General features: G+C 37.5%; 2 protein-coding genes across 3 annotated transcripts in view; both read right to left on the bottom strand.

Moving 5' to 3' along the window:
• The window catches only part of LOC106879708 (dnaJ homolog subfamily C member 11), a 66856-nt gene that overhangs the window by 26264 nt on the left and 21117 nt on the right, over nt 1-19475 (bottom strand). For both annotated transcript variants that reach the window (XM_014929380.2, XM_052977006.1), the window contains exon 7: nt 1034-1101. In XM_014929380.2, coding sequence (XP_014784866.1) covers nt 1034-1101 — 68 coding nt within the window. The remainder of the gene's footprint in view (nt 1-1033; nt 1102-19475) is intronic.
• Nucleotides 4323-15429, bottom strand: LOC106879707 (uncharacterized). Its single transcript, XM_014929378.2, has 7 exons — nt 15263-15429; nt 14778-14897; nt 11195-11427; nt 9363-9930; nt 6674-6793; nt 6008-6219; nt 4323-4825 (listed from the first exon to the last, which is right to left on the bottom strand). Exons 1-7 carry the CDS (start codon nt 15324-15326, stop codon nt 4346-4348), a joined length of 1797 nt encoding a protein of 598 aa, XP_014784864.1. The 5' UTR covers nt 15327-15429; the 3' UTR covers nt 4323-4345.

Raw genomic sequence — 19475 nt, 5'->3', positions numbered from 1 at the left:
TATATATATGTATGTATGTATTCCCCACTGCCCACCACTGCTTGACAACCTGTGTTGGTGTGTTTTAAACCCCTATAACTTAGTGGTTCAGCATAACAGGCCAATAGAATAAATACTAGGCTTTAAAAAGAAAAAGTACTGTGGCTGATTGATCTGACTAAAAATAGTTCAAGGCAAATGCTCTAGCATGGCCATGGCCTAATGAACGAGGCAAGTAAAAGATACATCTCATCCTCCACAGAACCAGTAGTACAGCTACAAATGTTTCTCTTCTATAACTTAATCCATCAAATCATTATCTCTGTAGTTGCTTCTTTTTAAATAATTTCCTTCCTCTTTAAAGCAGTTGACGATGATGATGATGATGATGATGACAGCACTGCAACAACCACTGGAGATGACAGTTCCCTCCCTGATTGACAATGTGAGTAATTAGCACATTCATTAACCCCTTAGCCCTCAGATTACTAAATGTAATGTTTATAATTAATCATGCGTTATCTTGTAGCTTTGAGACTTCAATGTGATTGTTTATTTTTAGAATGACATTGTTGGTGTGAGAAGCCATGTATGTCCAATAAGGTACCTTATAGCAAAGTTGTGAAGGCACATGACCTAGTGGTTAGGGTATTGTACTCACTACTGCTAGATCATGGGTTCGATTCCTGGACCAAGAGGCACATTATGCTCGAGCAAGACACTTCATTTCATGTTGCACCAATCCACTCAGCTGTAAATGGGTCACCCTATGATGGACTGGTTTTCTGATCAGGGTGAATGTTGGCTGCTTGCCTAGCCACCAGGAGTGGTGTCATTTGAAAGTGAAGACAATGCAAAACACATGGTGACCAGTGATGTTTAAACAACATCCAACAGTTTGGCCGATCATGTGACCACTTGATAACAAAGTTCGAACCTTACAAAGTGTGAAGTGGCACATTTAAATTAAAGTTGATGAGAATGATGGTAATGGTAGGTGATGATGAGGACTATGCAGAGTGAGTAACAAAGCTTGTGTACATAAACTACTTACATTGAGTTTGTCAGACGACGAAACCCTTTTAAACTGCACCCAAATCCATTTCCACTGCTCATTTCAAGCTGTTAAAAATAGGGGAAACAGAATTTAATGCAACATTTTTACCCAAAATATGTAATTCAATACCAAGAAAGACAAAAAACACATACACACACACACAAAAAAAAAAGAAAAACTTTTTCACAAAAAGACAAACAATAAATAAGGAACTGACAAGGCAACTAGAATAATTAACCTGTTTTAATTATCATCTAGATTATTAATTACTCATGTTACAACTACATTTATGTTAATACAGTTTGAAGGACAATGTTTATTATGTGATACTAAATAATACAGATTTCATTGATTAGTAACGTTCTAGCCCATTGGACCATAGTTGGGGGTCCATATAAGACATTTCTACTAAAATTTATGAGCAATAAATTGGTTATACTTCTACATAAGATATCTTAACAATTTTCTTTATACAATTCTTAATGATATTTAATTGTAAAACTATAATGGGACTTTTTAAACATTGAATGGCTATGAGAGTCCATCTGAGCCAAATAGGAATTAAAGGGGTCCCTGGGTAAAACATGGCAGAGAACCACTTGTTTAGACTACAATCAAGTTTCTACAAACATAGTATTTCTCTACTTCACAGCTAGGAAATGGTGAAAATAGATTTCAATAGTTAGATAGCATCATTTAACATCTGTTGTCAATGCTGGCATGGGTTGGACGGTTTGACTGGGCTGGCACAGTGGAAGGCTGCACCAGACTCCAGTCTGATTTGGCATGGTTTTCTACAGCTGGATGCCCTTCCTAATGCCAACCACTCTGAGAGTGTAATGGGTGCTTTTATGTGCCACTGGCACGGATGATGCCATTTGCATGACATTGGTATCTTCCACGAATTTGATTTTACTCAACTCGGGTCTTCTTCTCAAGTACAACATAATGCCAAAGGTCTTGGTCAGTTATTTAAATCTGTTCCTCCTACAATTTCAGAATGGTATATTTTTTTCAGCTGAGTGTAACAAATATTCCCACTCCAAGTTTAAAATGAATGACTAAGCTTTTTCTCTAGCAGTTTACCTAGCCTATGGAAGCATATGGGCTAGTAGGGAGTTGGAATCACAATCACAAGAGCCTGAGTTCAATTACTGAACAGGGTAGCATTTGTCCGTGAGCAAAGTACATCATTTCACATTTTGAAAATAAATATCAGTCAAGGGCTGATGCAGCCAGGCCCTCTCCCTATAACTGTCACATCTTGGATGTTATGCTGTGTCAAGGGATAGCAGAGCTAAGAGAGTATCTGTTTGCTCATGACTACACAGGCACCTAAAACAATTTGTGAAAGCATGGTACATCTTACCAACTTCTGCTTGTTTGAAATGCCATCTATGGTTTTATTCTTTCTTTTTTTTTTTTAAATCTGGCCACTAAAGTATACATTGCTTCTAGTCAGTACATTAATAGCAAAGGTGGTGGGCTGGCGGAATCATTAGCACGCTGAGCAAAATGCTTCACAGTACATATACATACTCAAATATATACTGTCTCTGCATTCTGAGCTCAAATTCCACCAAGGGCAAATTTGCCTTTCATCTTTTTGGAGGTTGATGTAACTGAAATCGCTAGCCTTGTGCCAAAATTTGAAACCAGTCTGTTAGTAACAAAGAATAAGGACTAAACAGATTTTTGACTTGCCAATAAACTCCAGGAAACTAAAAGTTACCTGTATTATATTAATTATCTTAACTAACATTTGAAAATTTTTTTGATGACTTTAAATTAAAAACGATCCTAAAAATTAATAATTTTTTAACAAAATGTCTAAAAAGCACAAGTTGTTGATATTCTAGCTTTTTATTTTTTAAATATAAACAAACACATTGTGGATATACAAAAACAAAATGAAACAAAAGACAAACAATAATGACAACAAATACATTTTAAATGAATTGGTACCAGAAAAGTTGTGTGTTTCTTAAAGAGTAAAACCATTAAGATCAAGTTGAAACAAAAGTTACATAATTTGCGTTAAAATGAATAAAAAGAGTATACATATACATGTGTATATATTTGTGACAAACCTATACCCAAGCTCAGATAATTCATCAGTCAGGAAGTCAAAGATTTCTACCAAATGTATTATTTCCCTTTCAATTCCTGTATTAACGGTAGACAATTACTAAGAGGCCGAAGTCCGGCCAGCAGCTCATTTGAGTGAGATTCAAACCTTGGTTCTTCTACAACAAATCAAAGAAGTTTAGAGAACAAAAAGACAGTTATGAGTTAACAAAGGGATGGCATATAGCATGAATGATACAAGTGTGGTGAAGTAATGTAAGTTAGGTAGTTCAAGAGGTTTTCATCAACTTAACACAAATATTTAACATTTCAACATTCAAATACAAAGCACACATGATATTATACATATATATGTAGAGAGAGAGAGAGAACACGTGAAAAAAATTGTCTAATGACATAAGGTAACAAGTATGTGTGTAAGTGCACTTTCTCTCTTTGACAATGGAAATGGAAACTACTAGTATCACTTATTAAGGATATTCCTTAATTCTTCCTCTCTGAAGATGGAATAGTTGGTTTTTTTTTATGGAAATCTTTACTCAATGAACTATGCACAACTATTCTAGAAACAGCTGTAAGAGACTTTATGCTTTATTTCTTAATCCCTTATTTACTCTGACAACTGTAATTGTGTCTGATTAGTAAATTACAAAAAGTGACTTAAGGGTAAAGAGTTTCAAGCAATACCCTTATCAAATTAACAATTATTTTAATGAAACTTTGATAAATGCCTTGCATGAAACTGCCAACCCACAAGCCACTTAATTATCTAAATATATATATATATATATATATATATATATATTATATATATATATATATATAGAGAGAGAGAGAGAGAGACACACACACATAATTGTATAATGTACAAATAAATACAAATTAGACACAGACACAGAGGGCTGGTTGATAAATGTGGTGTTGTAGATGTTGAGAGTTAAGTCCAGCATGGATGACTGAATCATTGGTTCCAGTATTGTGTTTCAATTCTGGACCCTTAACTCTGAAATGGAATGGTCCACCATGTATTTTCATGTGCTGTTTAGATCCTGGTTAGCGTTGATTTAGCAGACCTATAATCAAAAAAACATTTTGGGAAAAAAGAAAAACAGAAACAAAACAATATGTACATGCAAAAAGAGAAAAGATCATATGAACATTTAACCAGAAAACATCAATATTGATTAAGGCAGTGCACTTATAGTGAAATATATGTGGAATTTATTGATCAGCTTTTGAGAAGCAGTGTTGTAACAAAATGCCCTGAATGTCTAGTTTGGCTTTCTCTCTCTGCAGCGGTTGCATTCGTCGTAATGTCCCTGCTACATGCATACCGAACAAGTCCTCAGGGTCATGCCGTTCTTTCAGGTTGAAAATCCTCCAGGCTTCCTTGAGGAAGTCGTCTTTCAAGTCCATATCATCCGACCGACATCGTTTTTTCGTTGTTGATGCTGAGAAATTCTGTACAGTGCCATTAATACTAATATTACCTCCACTGCCACCACCACCTCCTCCTCCTCCTCCACCTCCAATGTTGTTGTCGTCTGACAATAAATCGAGGGAGTTTATCACGGGGTTGGTGTCCAACCGCTTTGTTCTTGAGAGTTGTTCAAAATTATGTGTTTCATCTTCGACAAACTGTTCAGACGGCCAAGCTATGGAATCGTTGCCTACATCGGAATCATCAGATAAGGAATAAGTCTGGAAATAAATATGGAAAAAAAGAAGAAAAAAAATTTAAGATTCAGAGATATTAATTTCTTAAGGTCCAAAAAAAGAAGCACAAAATGATAATGTGAAGGAAAAATGAAATTGCGTAACACTCATCCCTTTCAACAAAGTATTCATGTAAAGATGTTCAACCTGTTAGAAACAGCAGTTAAATCTATTTCAAATCACACTCTACCACAGAACTTTCCAAACTTGTTTTCAAATAAAATATCATGTGACATGTAACCAATCAGACCAGTGTGAATTTTATGACAATGACACACAGTTTGGGAAGCTGATGTCCTACTGGCTTAAAGTCACACTTAATAATGCAGTCCCAGGGACTTCTAAATAGACAGAAAGAAAAAAAAACAAAACAAAGTATTATACTTAAATGCCTTTAATCACAGATCTGCTCAATATGAGGGCTAGCCTTGGGCTAAACATCATCATCATCAGCACCAACCAAAAGTAACTTTTGATCTTGGCACTGACAAAAACACATGTCACTTTCATAGTGCTGCCACTGTTGACAGCAGTAAAACTAAACAAGGCTGTGCTACATACAGCTGAGTCTAGACAATGTGTTACCTCAACAGATTTGATCCACTGAGTTGCCAAGAATAGCAGCTAAATCTGCTTTGAATCACAACTCCCATCTTTAAAAAAAAAAGGAAGGGCACATTAGATAATCACCCATAGGACCCAACACTGGAATGTTTCTCACCATTTTGACCAGCTAAAATTTGGCAGCTTTTAAAGCAACAGGTCAAGACAAGGCACTATAAAGTACCTAATCTAACCCCTTAACCACACAAGCTATTTTCACCACTCTTAAACATTTCAGCAAGTGGAAGGAGCCCACAGAATCGATTTCAGGGAGCTGAATCTCACAAAGGAGATGACAAGTGATAGAAACAGGCGGTAAGACATCATCCTTCAACAACACAAGCAAGCAATGAAATAGACAGATGATGATGATGATGATGATGACGATGCTAATGATGATAACCACAAAGAAAGGTTAAATGCAAAATAAGCAAACTTTTTTGATACTTGACAGCATACAAAAATTGAAGTGAGGTTAAAGGTGATGTGATGATGACGACGATGATGATGATGGTGATGATGCAGTAAGAGTCAAAAACCAAACAGAAACATTATCCAACTCACATGACATACATCTATGTTATTCTGTAGATGAGGAATTACTTTTAAATGACCTCGTGCTTTTAAACAATCTTTCAGGAAAGACAGTCGTTCCGTATGTGCCCACCGTGAAATGTAAGGAGTTTCCTGGTTGTGTTTGCTGTGGTGTTCAATCTTCTTTAATTCTCGAGCAAAAGTTGTCCGTAGGTTCTTCCATCTTTGCCTTATGAAACCATCTGCCATGAAAATACACACAGAACACATATAACACACACACGCATGAACAAGAAATACAAATATACATATAAAATATGCAACACACATACACAAACAAAAAGCACTTGTGCTGGTGTCACGTAGAAAGCACCCATGCTGGTGGCATGTAAACGGCGCCTGTGCCACGTAAAAGGCACCCGCGCTGGTGACACTTAAAAGGCACCCAAACTGGTGTCAAGTAAAAGGCACCTGTGCTGGTGGCACGTAAAAGGTACCTGTGCTGGTGGCACATAAAAGGCATCTGTGCTGATTCCATGTATCAAGCATCCATGTTGAAGAGAGAGCATGAAGGAGGAAAGAGAGTGATTATGGGGGGCGGGGGGTAGAAATGTAAATGATCAGGATAGTGCTCAATCCATTTCTAGACAAATATAGGGCTACATCTTGTAGTATGACATTTAAAACACTAAATACCTGTATAAGGTTGTCCATTTCGATCATGACCCAATTTAGAACTTAACTCCCGTATCATACAGTCTCGTAGATCTCGGTTGAAATAATCCGGATGAGAGTGGTCCCATAAGAACCGGTGACCTGAGAAAGCAGAAGAAAAAAAAAAGACAATGATGAAGTTGTTAAGATACCCAACTGTAAAAACATAGAAGACTTTTTTTTAATATGAAGTTTTAAGACGAAGTGAATTAAAATACTAAAGACAGGACACAATGTATTCCCTGAAGCAGTGTCAGCAGAATAACATGGATAAGGAATCAGATGTATGTTGAATGATATATTAAATGTAAAACCTGAGACATCATCATTGTTTTAAAGTCCACTTTTCCATGGTTGATGGAGTTTGTAGGTGAATTTTTCTACTGTCTGATGCCCTTCCTGTTTTCTCCATGATCAGACATGTTTTTCATGGGAAATTGGAAATGAAGGACACTGCATTGCATGATGGAGACATTTGCTTACAACTATCATGTTATGTCAAAGCAAGGACACACACACATTAAATTATGAATTACAGTCAGCTCTAGCAAGGTAGATATTATTGGTTGCACACAGGCATGCACACACACAGTGTATATGTTTTGTTTATATGCCAAACTTGGTGTGAGACAGTATCTGGGAAAAGCTCCCCGAATGATTCCAAGTGCTAAAGACTATTTGAATGCCACAGACCAGGTGAGACAACTTGCCACGGAAGTACCGCCTGACTGGCCTTCATGCCGGTGGCATGTAAAAGCACCCACTACACTCTCGGAGTGGTTGGCATTAAGAAGGACATCCAGCTGTAGAAACTCTGCCAGACCAAATTGGAGCCTGGTGCAGCCATCCGGTTCACCAGTCCTCAGTCAAATCGTCCAACCCATGCTAGCATGGAAGGCGGACGTTAAACGATGATGATGATGATGATGGTAGATATCAATATTTCACCATTATCGAGGTTTATTATCAATACCATGTTCTTGGATCATCACAAAACAAAGTGAATCTCTAGTCTACTCCTACCATGCTCCCTGTCTTACACACTAAAACCCTCTTATAAAATATTTGGTTCACCCATCCCTCTCCAATACTCTGTCACCTTGTCCTCCTTAAACACTGACTACCAAGCGATTCAGGATGAATGAGAACAAGGCAACAGAGGAGCTTCTATACAGTTATTTGACCTGCTAAAAATAACAGCCAACCATATTAAATCATACTCTGTTGTTTTAAAAAATGAAAGGATTAATATACTCATAGATAGAGAGAGAACGGATGTTCACAGAACACTTTAGATCAAAGGCCTACTTTTATAGAGTTTACTTGGGGTTAAACAACAACAGCTGATTGCAAACAGCACTAATCGTTAATTTGTTTGGAGGTTAAGTACCAGCCAATATAAGGTAGTTAACCCTTTAGCATTCAGATTACTGTGTCAGATGTAATGCTTATCTATTCACATTGTTTTCAACTAAATCATGCATTATCTTGTAGTTTTGAGATTTCAATTATGGGATTGTTCATTTTCAGAATGACATTGTAAGACTGAAGTGAGAGACCAGATGTGGCTGGTCTGAACATAAAACAGGTAGAATATTTGAGGTGGGTATTGTTAAAGGGTTAAAGACGTATAGCATAGGCCAACAAGGACTTCTAAAGAGTGTATGGGTCCACATCATCAATGAATACCTGAAATGTTTAACCCTCTAGCGTTCACATAATTCTCTTAAAAGTAATGCTTATTTATTCACATTGTTTTCATTAATCATGCATTAACTCATAGCTTTGAGAATTCGATGATGCAATTGTTTATTTTCAAAATGATATTGTAGGGTTGGTGTAAGAGGCCAGATCTGGCCAGCTTGAAAATAGTTTTAAAATAAAATTTAGATTTAATGACAGGAACACTAGAATGGTATGGGCTGTTTAATTCTAGATGTACCCTAATCAAGAAGATCTATGATAGGAGGCACTCCAGCCATGGCTGTCTCATTATTTTACTGGCAGTGTGTATTCCAGACTATATTATCCAATATGTACCTGATTATAAAATGATGGGGCGAGACTTGGGGGCAATTTTAGCTGCTATCTCTAGCAAGTCTAGCAACCATATAGAGGCTTAGGTGACTGATTTCCATTTGAGATATAAAAGGTGAAAATAAAATTATGTAAAGATGCGACTAACGAGAAATGAATGATGGTTGTCTGGTGAAGAAGTTCACTTCCCAACCACATGGTTTTAAGTTCAGTCCTATTGTGCAGCACCTTGGGCATGTGTCTTCTACTGTGGCCCCAGGCCAACCAAAGCCTTGTGAGTGGATTTGGTTGAAGAAGCCAGTTACACACTTACTCGCATGCATGCATGTACGTGTGTTTGTGCTTTTTTGAAAATCTCTGAGCTACAAGTAGGGATGTTGTCATTTCTTCTGTCAACAATCCTCCACTGGTTTTTGCTCCTTTCAACATGTGTAGAATAACAGATCCCTTACTTGAAAAACAGTTAAGGGTTAATGACAAGACGGGTACCATCATTCTCATCATCATCATTTAATAATGTCTATACTGGCCTGTAAAACAACACTTCGGTAATATATTCATCTAACTCATACTACCATTGAAAAAACAGATGTAAAATCAAGTATGAAAAATGAAAGAAAAAAAAAAAACATACCTTCAAAAAATGCAATAAGTTCACTTTCCTTGTCTTTACTCCAAGACACTTTATTGTTCAAAGACAATGTTTCTGCAAGAGAAACGGTATCAGTCTGCTGGTAGTCTTCAATTCCATGACTGTTTTTTTCTGACTGAGGATTTTTAATGTTGTGCATGTAGGTGATATTTCCAACTTGAATGTCACCAGATGAATCAGTACAGTTGTTATTATGAAGGTTGTCTGTAGCGACATCCGACGGGTGACTTTCTCGATTGTCTTTTCTCCACATTTCTGAAGGACTCCCGCTATTTCTTTCTTCAACCCGCCAGTCTCGATGAGGACTGACTCTTTCCTGAACAATCCATGACTCAGTTAAATTGTTTTTGCTCCCGTCTATATTTTTCAAATCACTCGCATTGTTTGCTAAGCTCACACCTTCCGATATCCAGATGCTTTTCTTATCATCCGAGTCCCACATGTCCTGATGATTTGATTTCTGAGTCGTGTTGTCATCTTTAAATGGTTCCGTTAAACAGACAACCAAATCGTCGTCGTCCTCTTCTTCGATGTCATCATCTGAAAGAGTCTGAGAAAATATTCTATATCAGTCAAAGATCAGGAAGCCAATATATACAAACATTTGATTAAAATAACACTGAATTGAAGTTCATAACCTTTTGCATAGAAGACTAGCTCCAGGTAGCATATCTATGTTAGGGCCTAAGAAGTCTCAAGGTGGGACACCAGTCCCTCACAGGATTACTCATTTTTGCCAGATAAATGGACTGAAGTAATGTGAAATGAAGTGTTTTGCTCAAGGACATAATGCATCACCCAGCCCAGGAATTGAAACCACCATCTCATGAGCATGAGTCCAATACCCTAACCACTGTCTCAAGGCAATCTATCTATAGTATAGTAGCTTAGCGAGGTTCAGCTGCTTCTGATTATAACAAGGACGAAACTAAAATCTGAGGCTATAAGCTAATGAAACTCAATCCTTAGACCAGAGTGATTCTCAACCAGGGTTTTGCTGTGAGAATTTATGCTTAATTAATTGCTTATAATTCTACAATACTCAAAATATTTGAATTTAAATATGATTCCTAACAATATTTAATTATAAAAATATAATAGAATTTGTTAAACACTGAATGGCCATGAAGGTCCCTCGGAGCAAAATAGGAATCATAAGGGATCTATAGGTAAAAAAGGGTTGAGAAACGCAGCATTAGACAATGCTCCCAGGCTCAGGCATGGCCATGTGGTTAAGAAGCTTGCTTTGCAACCATGAGATTTGGGGATCGGTCCCACTGCACAGCATGTTGGGAAAGTACCTTCAACTAAAACCTTGAGATGACCAATACTGTGTAAGTGAAATTTGGTCCATGGGAAGTGTATAGAAATCAGTTGTATAATGTCATCATCATCATTTAATGTCTGCTTTCCATGCTGGCATGGGTTGGATGGTCTGACAGGAGCTGGTAAGGCCGGGAACCACACCAGGCTCCAATTGTCTGTTTCAGCATGGTTTTTACGGCTGGATGCTCTTCCTAATGCTGACCACTTTACAGAGAGTACTGGGTACTACTTATGTGGCACCAGCACCAGTGCTTTATACATGGCACCAGCACTGTGGATGTGTGTGCTTGTTTTCACACTGAAATCTCTAGGATGGTGGTACACTGGGATATAAACGTCATCAAGTCTTGTCCAACCCATGTCAGCAACATTCTCATCATCATCAATTAACGTCTGTTTTCCATGCTGGCATGGGTTGGCTCGTTTGACTGAAAACTGGTAAGTTAGCTGATCCCAAAGTAAATTATTCCAGTAAATTCTTCACCTACCTGGTAAACATCTGTTTGGTCTGAAGATACAGTAGTAAGAGTAGACAGCCTGAAGTTATTGGAACAGTTGTAAGGAGCACGTGACTTGATGAAGTCTTTGATAAAACCCAAACGGTCAATGAAAGCCCATTTTGATACATAGTCGCTACCGTCCTCAGTACGACTTTCTGATTTTCGACACTCCCGGGCATAAGTGGTACGTATATTTTTCCACCTCATCTTGATGTGTCTTTCTAAAAACAAAATATTAAAAAAAAAAAATATACAGTATTATGCTTGCTGCTTTCATCTACAACAGCTTGGTATTTATAATGTTTAAAATATTAGCAATTATTTCATAATTATCGTCAAGGCAGTGAGCTAGCAGAATCATTACCGTACTAGGAAAAATGCTAAGTGGCATTTCTTCCAACTGAGTTCAAATGCCACTGGAGCTGACTTAGCCTGTCATCCTTTCGGAGTCGATAAATTAAGTACTGAACACTGAAATTGCTGGCCTTGTACCAAAATTTGAAACCATTAGTATTAAGATTATTATTATTATTATTTTCAACATAGACAGGCATGGTTATGGGGTTAAAAAGTTTGTTTCACAATCACTTGGTCACAGTTCCACTGCACAGCACCTTTGTCAAGTGTTTTCTACTGTAGCCATGGGCTGACAAGAGCCTTGTGAATGAATTTGGTAGAGGGAAACTGAAAAAGGGGTCTATCATATACAGGAGTGTTTTTGTCTTGACACCTGGTCGTAAATTAAGGAATACTTGTCAACCTTAGTGCTGCTGTACAAATAAACATGATGTGCTCTATTTAATCCTTTAGCATTTAAACTGGACATATCTGACCCAAATATTTTACATTGTTTTGTTTAAAATGGCTAGATCTGGCATCTCACACCAACACTACAATGTCATTCTAAAAATAAACAATCACATCATCAAAATCTTGAATTTAAAAGATAATGCATGATTTATTAAAAGCAATGTGAATAAATAAATATTACATTCGACAGAGAAATATGAATGTTAAAAGGCAGTGGTGGTGGTGAGGTCACTACATGGATGAACTTTGAAAGGCATCAGTTACCCAGAGTAGACTACCACTCTAGCCATCATCATCATCATTTAACATCCAGTTTCCATGCTGGCATGAGCTGAACAGTTTGACAGGAGCGAGCAAGGCTGAGTCACACCAGGCTCCATTGTTGCTGGATGCCCTTCTTAATGCCAACCACTTTACAAAGTGGCATCATCACAGACAGGATCACCAAGTAATTTGCAAGACAAAAAGACCCCTTAATTGGGAGGGGTGACTTTGTGCCAGTGCTTTCGAGCCAATGGTTTGGAAAAAAATAACCCTCTTAATGATATAGAGCTGGAATATGATTTTGAGAGAGTCAAAGCAAGGAATTTTCAACATATTCTTCAAATGGAAAAGATGTTGATGTCAGAATCAGGCCAGAAGATGCAGAATATGTTCCTAAACAAAAATGACTGTCCAAGAAACTCAAATTTTCATTTATACAAAAATTTCTTGACAACATCAATTCACGCTTTGGTTTGTCAACAGAAAGTGAGGGTCAGCAAAGCCCACTTTAACACAAGGCTTTTGGGTTCAGTCCCACAGTATGGTACCTTGGGCAAGGGTTTTCTTCCATAAGGCTGGACTGATCAATGCCTTGGGAGTGATTTAGTAGATGGAAACTGCGTGAAAGCCTGTTGTATGTGTATGAGTAATATATATGTATGCATGTGTTGAGTTTGTCACCCCATTATTTGATAACTAGTGTTGATTTGTTTAGGCCCCCATAACACTTTGGCAAAAAAGCCTGATAGAATAAGTACTTGACTAAACAATTCAAGACTGTGGCCCCCAGTAGGTATTTCGTCTGTCTTTACGTTCTGAGTTCAAATTCCACTGATGTTGAGTTTGCCTTTCATCCTTTCAGGGTCAATAAATTAAGTACCAGTTGCGCACTAGGGTCAATCTAATTGACTGGTCCCCCCCCCCAAATTTCAGGCCTTGTGCTTATAGTAGAAAAGGGTTATATCACAAGCCTTACTTCTTCAACTTCATTCCAATCAACCAATGTAAATTATAGTGTGTCCTCTTCGTCTGTCCCCACTGAAAGAATACTTTTGTTATGTGTGAATTTTGTGTAAATACTGACAGAAGTTATTTAGATGGCTGAGCTGCTGGTTCATAAAATGCAAAATGACAGCACTACTTGACAATATAACTGAAAATGTTTTCAATCTCCCCTCATTATTAACAACATAATGCATCCCTAAAATTTTTCTTTGTTCATGATGGTGTTGGACAAGTTGGAAATTATTTTGATTTTAATTTTATTAAACACAGCAATTTGTCAGCTCCACTCATTTCATATGAGAAACACTGCAAGTTATGAAGCTTTCACTACCTCTGTATTTCCTGGAAACATTAAAAGGGCATTTGTTTAGCCCAGTGATTCTCAACCAGGGTCCATATAAGATTATGGTAAAAGTATAAACCAGTTTATGAAGTATAATAAACTGGTCATACTTTTACTATACACAAAATGTTTTAACTATTCTTTTTTATACAGTTCCTAATGATATTTAACCATAAAAATACAACAGGATTTTTTTTTAAACATCAAATGTTTGAGGGTCCATCCAAGTAAAACAACAATCAAAAGGGGTCCATAGGTAAAAAATGGTTGGGAATCACTGGCTTAACTGAATAGAAGTGTGCATACGTTTAACTGTCCACGTATAAATTATATTTAGTTATAGCCTTCTATTTTGTTCAATTAATTCTTGCAACCACAAGTAATTAACCAGAAAGCCACGGATTTTCTACGAGTACCCACTCGTATTTTTTTATAAGATTTATGTTATTTTTACGTGACACTGACAGTATCTTCTATATTTTTACTAGTGCGTTCAAAAATGTATCAATAAATATATTTTACCTAATAACATATATGACATTAACCTCTGTCACCGGTTAACACAATCCTTTCTAACTAGGACGTATTTATATTAACAAAGGTGCATTGTCTATGTGTGTGTGTACTTCACAGACGCAGGTCACCTCTGAACATGCAGACCTGTTATTAGAGACATCCCAACCGTGACCATCTAATTTTTTTCCGAGATAATTTAGGACTACACCAACTAATGTGTCCTTTTATTTTAAGATGGTATACATACACACACATACTTGAGGAGGACTTGGTTGCTAACTTTAGCAGATCGAGCGGCTAGGTCGTGTATAAACACGCACGCACATTGGCTAACCTTTAATGGGTTGCCGGAACATCCGAGAAAATTGTGTTCATGCAGTAAATAAGCCAAGGACATTGTTAACCAAGCAAAAACTCGTTTGTGGCCAACGACATTCGATAACAACAGGAAAATCTTGCCGACACACAGCGCAAGCGAAATGAAATGGTTTAACCGGAAATCGAAAGTGCAATCTCTAAGTCGACTTCGATTAGCAACAGGGAAGTTGTAACAACTCGTTTACACACCAACACAAGTAAATAAATGAGCGGTTTATGAAGACTGTTACATAGAAATGATAGAGCAGACTTTACCTGTATAAGGACGCCCGGAACGATCACAGCCTAGTTTATTGCTCAATTCTTTCATGAGTCCATCTCTGACATCTCTGCGGAAATAATCGGCATGAGTATGATCCCAAAGACAGGGATGATCTGCCAAGAGGGAAGACAGACAGAGAAACAACATGTATAATAGTAGCAGACAGACACGGGGAGATAGGGGTTTAAAAACGGATTAATACACGATCAGTTAGATAGATAGGCAAATAGATAAATATAAAAACACACGAAGGTAAATAAATACCAGACAACTAGTTAGATAGTCTAAATTATATGTGTAGAAAGAGAGAGAAAAGGTTACAAAAGATAGTTTCCGAATGGAAAGTTAATAGCAAACAGAAAGAATGAGGGGAGGGGGGGAATAGAAATTGAAAAGTAAAATGTTAGAACAACAAACAAAACATCAAAGCAAGAAAGCGGAATATAATAATAAAGATATTAATAACAACAATACGCACCTTCAAAATAGTCTATGAGTTGGTTTTCTTTCTTTTTATCCCACGTTACACGATAGTCAGCCATCTTAACATTAAGACAATAATAATAATAGAGGGGGAGGAGGAAGAGGTAGAGAATAAGTGGGAGTAGGACTGGTAGTAGTGGTGGTGAGGATGATGGAGATGGCGGTGTTATGGATTAGTTATGTCTGATTCGATAACGCGATGGCTGTTATTTGTTTAAAGACTTGGTCCGATCGAGCAGACGAAATATGATCAAAGGCGTTCTAGCCATGACCACCACGTAATTTTTTTTAACAGCTTTCCAGTCACAGTGCACCCCCGAGATCCTATCATCCACTGTCTCCGTCTCAAAGACAGTGGGTAATGGCTTGAAGAACATTTGACTGTTATTTCCAGCAATCGAGCGACTACATAGAAAATCCTTAACATTCAGACAATAGTAAAGAGGGAGAGAAAGAGGAGAAAAAGTAGTAGTAGTAATGATGGTGTTATGGATTAGTTATGGCTTGTTTGGTAAGTGATGACGCTGTTGTTGTGGTAGTTGTTGATCAACAACTTCTGTCGTTGTTCTAAAACGATATGATTTCAAAAAGACAGGGCTGTTATTTCCAGCAATCAAGCGACTACGTAGAGACTGCCTTGTGTTCAGAAGTGTTTCTTTCAATTTATATTACGGAGTCAGTGAAAAGTCATGACTTTTCTTTTTTTTATTTAGAGGACCAGAAAGAGTAAGGGCACCGGACGAAATACATTTTATATTTTAGTAAATGTAACTTTTCGTTTCTCAACGTTTTCACTTCAAAAACCAGCAGGAATCGATAATCGATCCCACCATCTATAGCTCGCCACAAATGTGTCTCCCATGATCGATGCAAAGTATCACCAACATCATCATCATCATTAGCACGCAGGACGAAATGCTTAGCGGCATTTCTTGCGGCTTTATATTCTGAGCTGAAATTCAACCGAAGTTCGATTTTGCCTTTCGCCTTTTCAGGATCGATAAAGTAAGTTCTCGTTAAGCATTGGACCGATGTAATTGACTAGCCCCCATCTATGATACTGCTGGCCTCGTGCCAAAATTTGAAACTATTACTATTAATAAGATGGCGAGCTGGCAGATCCATTATTCCGTTGGACAAAATGTTTAGTGGTATTTCTTCTGACTCATTATGTTCTGTGCCAAGGCTGACTTTTCATCCTTTTAGGGTCGATAAAATAAGTACCAGTGAAGTACTGAGGGTCGGTGTAATTGAGCAGTCCCCTCCCCCAAAATTACACGCTTAGCAATATTTTGTCTGCCACTACGTTCTGAGTTCAAATTCCGCCAAGGTTGACTTAGCTTTTCATCCTTTCAAGATCGATAAATTAAGTACCAGTTGAGTACTGGGTTGATGTAATCAACTTACCCACTTCTCTGAACTTGCTGGCTTTGTGCTAAAATTTAAAACCATTATGATTTGAGCAGAAACATTAGGACACCAGGCAAAATGCTGCTAAGCATTTTGCCTGCTTTTCTGTTCTGGGTTCAAATATCACTGAGACTTTGTCTTTCCTCCTTTCAGGGTCAATGAAATAAATACCAGTTGATGTAATCAACTAGAATCCGCCCTCAAAATTTCAGGGATTGTGCTATAGCAGAAAATATTATTATTATTATTAGAACCAATATTTTGCTGAAGACTTGGTCTTTGGATTTGTTTGTGCTATTTTCTTGTTACAAAAATCAATGTAATAATAATAATGATAAAAAAAGATGTTTGCCGATTCTGTTGGAACATAGAGACTGCATGGAGAATTCTATGTTGGCCCTGACTGAGCATATGATCGAAGGAGATCCAGCCATGCCTATCTCATCTTAATTTTTTTAGGCGTATTTGGGACTATTATCTAATGTGTTCCTCCTCCTTTTTTAGATCGTAGAGTGTGATTTGAAGAAATGTGGCTGCTATTTCTCACAGGTCAAGCAGCAGCACAGAAGCTCCAATTGCTGGCTTGCAGTGAATGGTGTGTGTGTGTGTGTGTGTGTGTGTGTGTGTGTGTGTGTGTGTGTTGATTAATATTGAAAGAAACAAAATGTAGATGAAGCTCATCTGGTTTGTTGAGCCCATATTCAAGCTTCAATTCCTATTTATGGCAATTTCATAACCAATACCCAAAGTGATCTTTCAGATTGGTTGATCTTCAAGAAATGGTGACCAAATCTGCTTCAAACTAAACAGGAAGTCTTTTCAGGAAATCCTAAGACTACATTAGATAAGGTAGTCTTAGATCGCTGAAAAAGGCATAGTTAGAATCTCTTGACCCACTGGCTAAAAGCTGACCATAGGTGTAGGTGTAGCTGTGTTGTAAGAAGCTTGTTTCCACTGTGAGGAACCCTTGGTGAGTGTTTTCTACTCTAGGCATGGGTTGACTAAAGCTTTGTTGTGAGTGGATTTGGAAGAAGGATACTAAGAGAAGCCTTTTGCATATATGTGTGTGTGTGCATAAAAGTGTGGTGATGTGTTTGTCCCCTACCATCACTTGGCAACCAATATAGGGGTGTTTATGTCCCTGTAACTTAATGGTTTGGAGAAAAAAAAATGGTGGGGGGGGCTGATAGCATATGTTCCAGGTTTAAAAAAGAAAAAGTACTGGGGTCGATTCATTTAACTAAACAATTCTTCAAGGCAGTGCCCCAGCACGATTGCAATCCGAGTGAAACAAGTAAAAGATAAAAGACAAAGCTGAACAACATTATGTCATCTCCTTTCCTCCTTTCTATAGACTGAAAGTTATGGGTCTATGTGAAAAAAATGTTCCATCGTATGTTCAGACATACATGAAGAGGAAAACAATGTGGTTGCCCTTTTTCACTAGATTGGACAAACCCTTCAATACTTCAGATAAACTCACCCTATCAACTAAATTCAAGTAATTTAACATTTTCATAAGAAGCATAATAGTTTCATACACTGTTTCTTTCTCAGACTTTGCTTTACCAAAACTAGAAACTGAAATTAAAATTTAATGTAATTTTATTAAACAGAAATTAGAGAAAAAAAGTGAGGCCCAACACTTGAAAGGAACTCAGCCACTTTGCCTCCGTGAGGCCCAACACTTGTTAGGAACTCAGCCACTTTGCCTCTGTGAGGCCCAATGCTTGAAAGGAACTCAGCCACTTTGCCTCTGTGAGGCCCAATGCTTCAAAGGAACTCAGCCACTTTGCCTCTGTGAGGCCCAATGCTTCAAAGGAACTCAGCCACTTTGCCTCCGTGAGGCCCAATGCTTGAAAGGAACTCAGCCTTGCGTGTTAGTGTCTTGTTGCCTTAACTTTATGTGATGGATGTTTAACAAGTGTCATCATTATCATGCAGGCAGTGTTCCTCATTTTCAGTATTCTGTGGAAATGTGTTTGGACCGTGGGGAAATATAACAACTTGGAAACAGGTGAGGGTTGGGGACACGAAGGGCATCTGGCCATAGAAAATCTGCCACAAATAAACTCCGTCCAACCCATGCAAGCATGGAAAAGTAGACATTATGATGATGATGAACATTAATGAATTCAGCAATTCAGTTTGTGCAATTAGGTAGTTCAATTAAAAAGCAAAAACTTGTTAGAAGATTAAGTAGTAAACAAAAACGAAAATTCATACAAAACTTGTCCATCACAGCTGAATATCCTGTTTGATTTGTTTTAGGAAACAATCAACATAGATTTTGATTCCCCAAAGTTCAACTTTACATCTTTTCAGAAAAAGGCATGCATACACAAAAATTGAGAGAAAATGGATAAGTGCCAAGTATCAAAATTATATTGTGAGGATTGTTCTACATAACCATTTCTTGCCCCTGTAAACTTGATCGATGGGTCAAGGGTAGACTTTCAATGTCAAATATTTCCTGTCATTCTGACACTTTTTTTAAACATCAACTTTCTGAAATCACCAAGTTAGATGACACAGCTGTTTGGTACTCTTACAAGGTCTACGCATGGCACTGTGGTTAAGAAGTTTGTTACAAAACCATGCAGTTGAAGGTTCAGCTCCACTGGATGGCACTTGAGGCATGTCTTCTACTATATAGCTGCAGGCTGACCAATGCCTTGCAAGTAGAATTGGCATACGAAAACTGCATATATGGGCATGTATGTGTGTTTTTATATAAATGTATATATGTGCATATGCACACACACACACACACATATATATATATATATATATATATA

This window comes from Octopus bimaculoides, chromosome 26, assembly GCF_001194135.2.
Source record: "Octopus bimaculoides isolate UCB-OBI-ISO-001 chromosome 26, ASM119413v2, whole genome shotgun sequence".
Taxonomy (NCBI): domain Eukaryota; kingdom Metazoa; phylum Mollusca; class Cephalopoda; order Octopoda; family Octopodidae; genus Octopus; species Octopus bimaculoides.
Note: the sequence above shows the minus strand (reverse complement) of the source record. Positions and strands in the feature narration are given on the sequence as shown.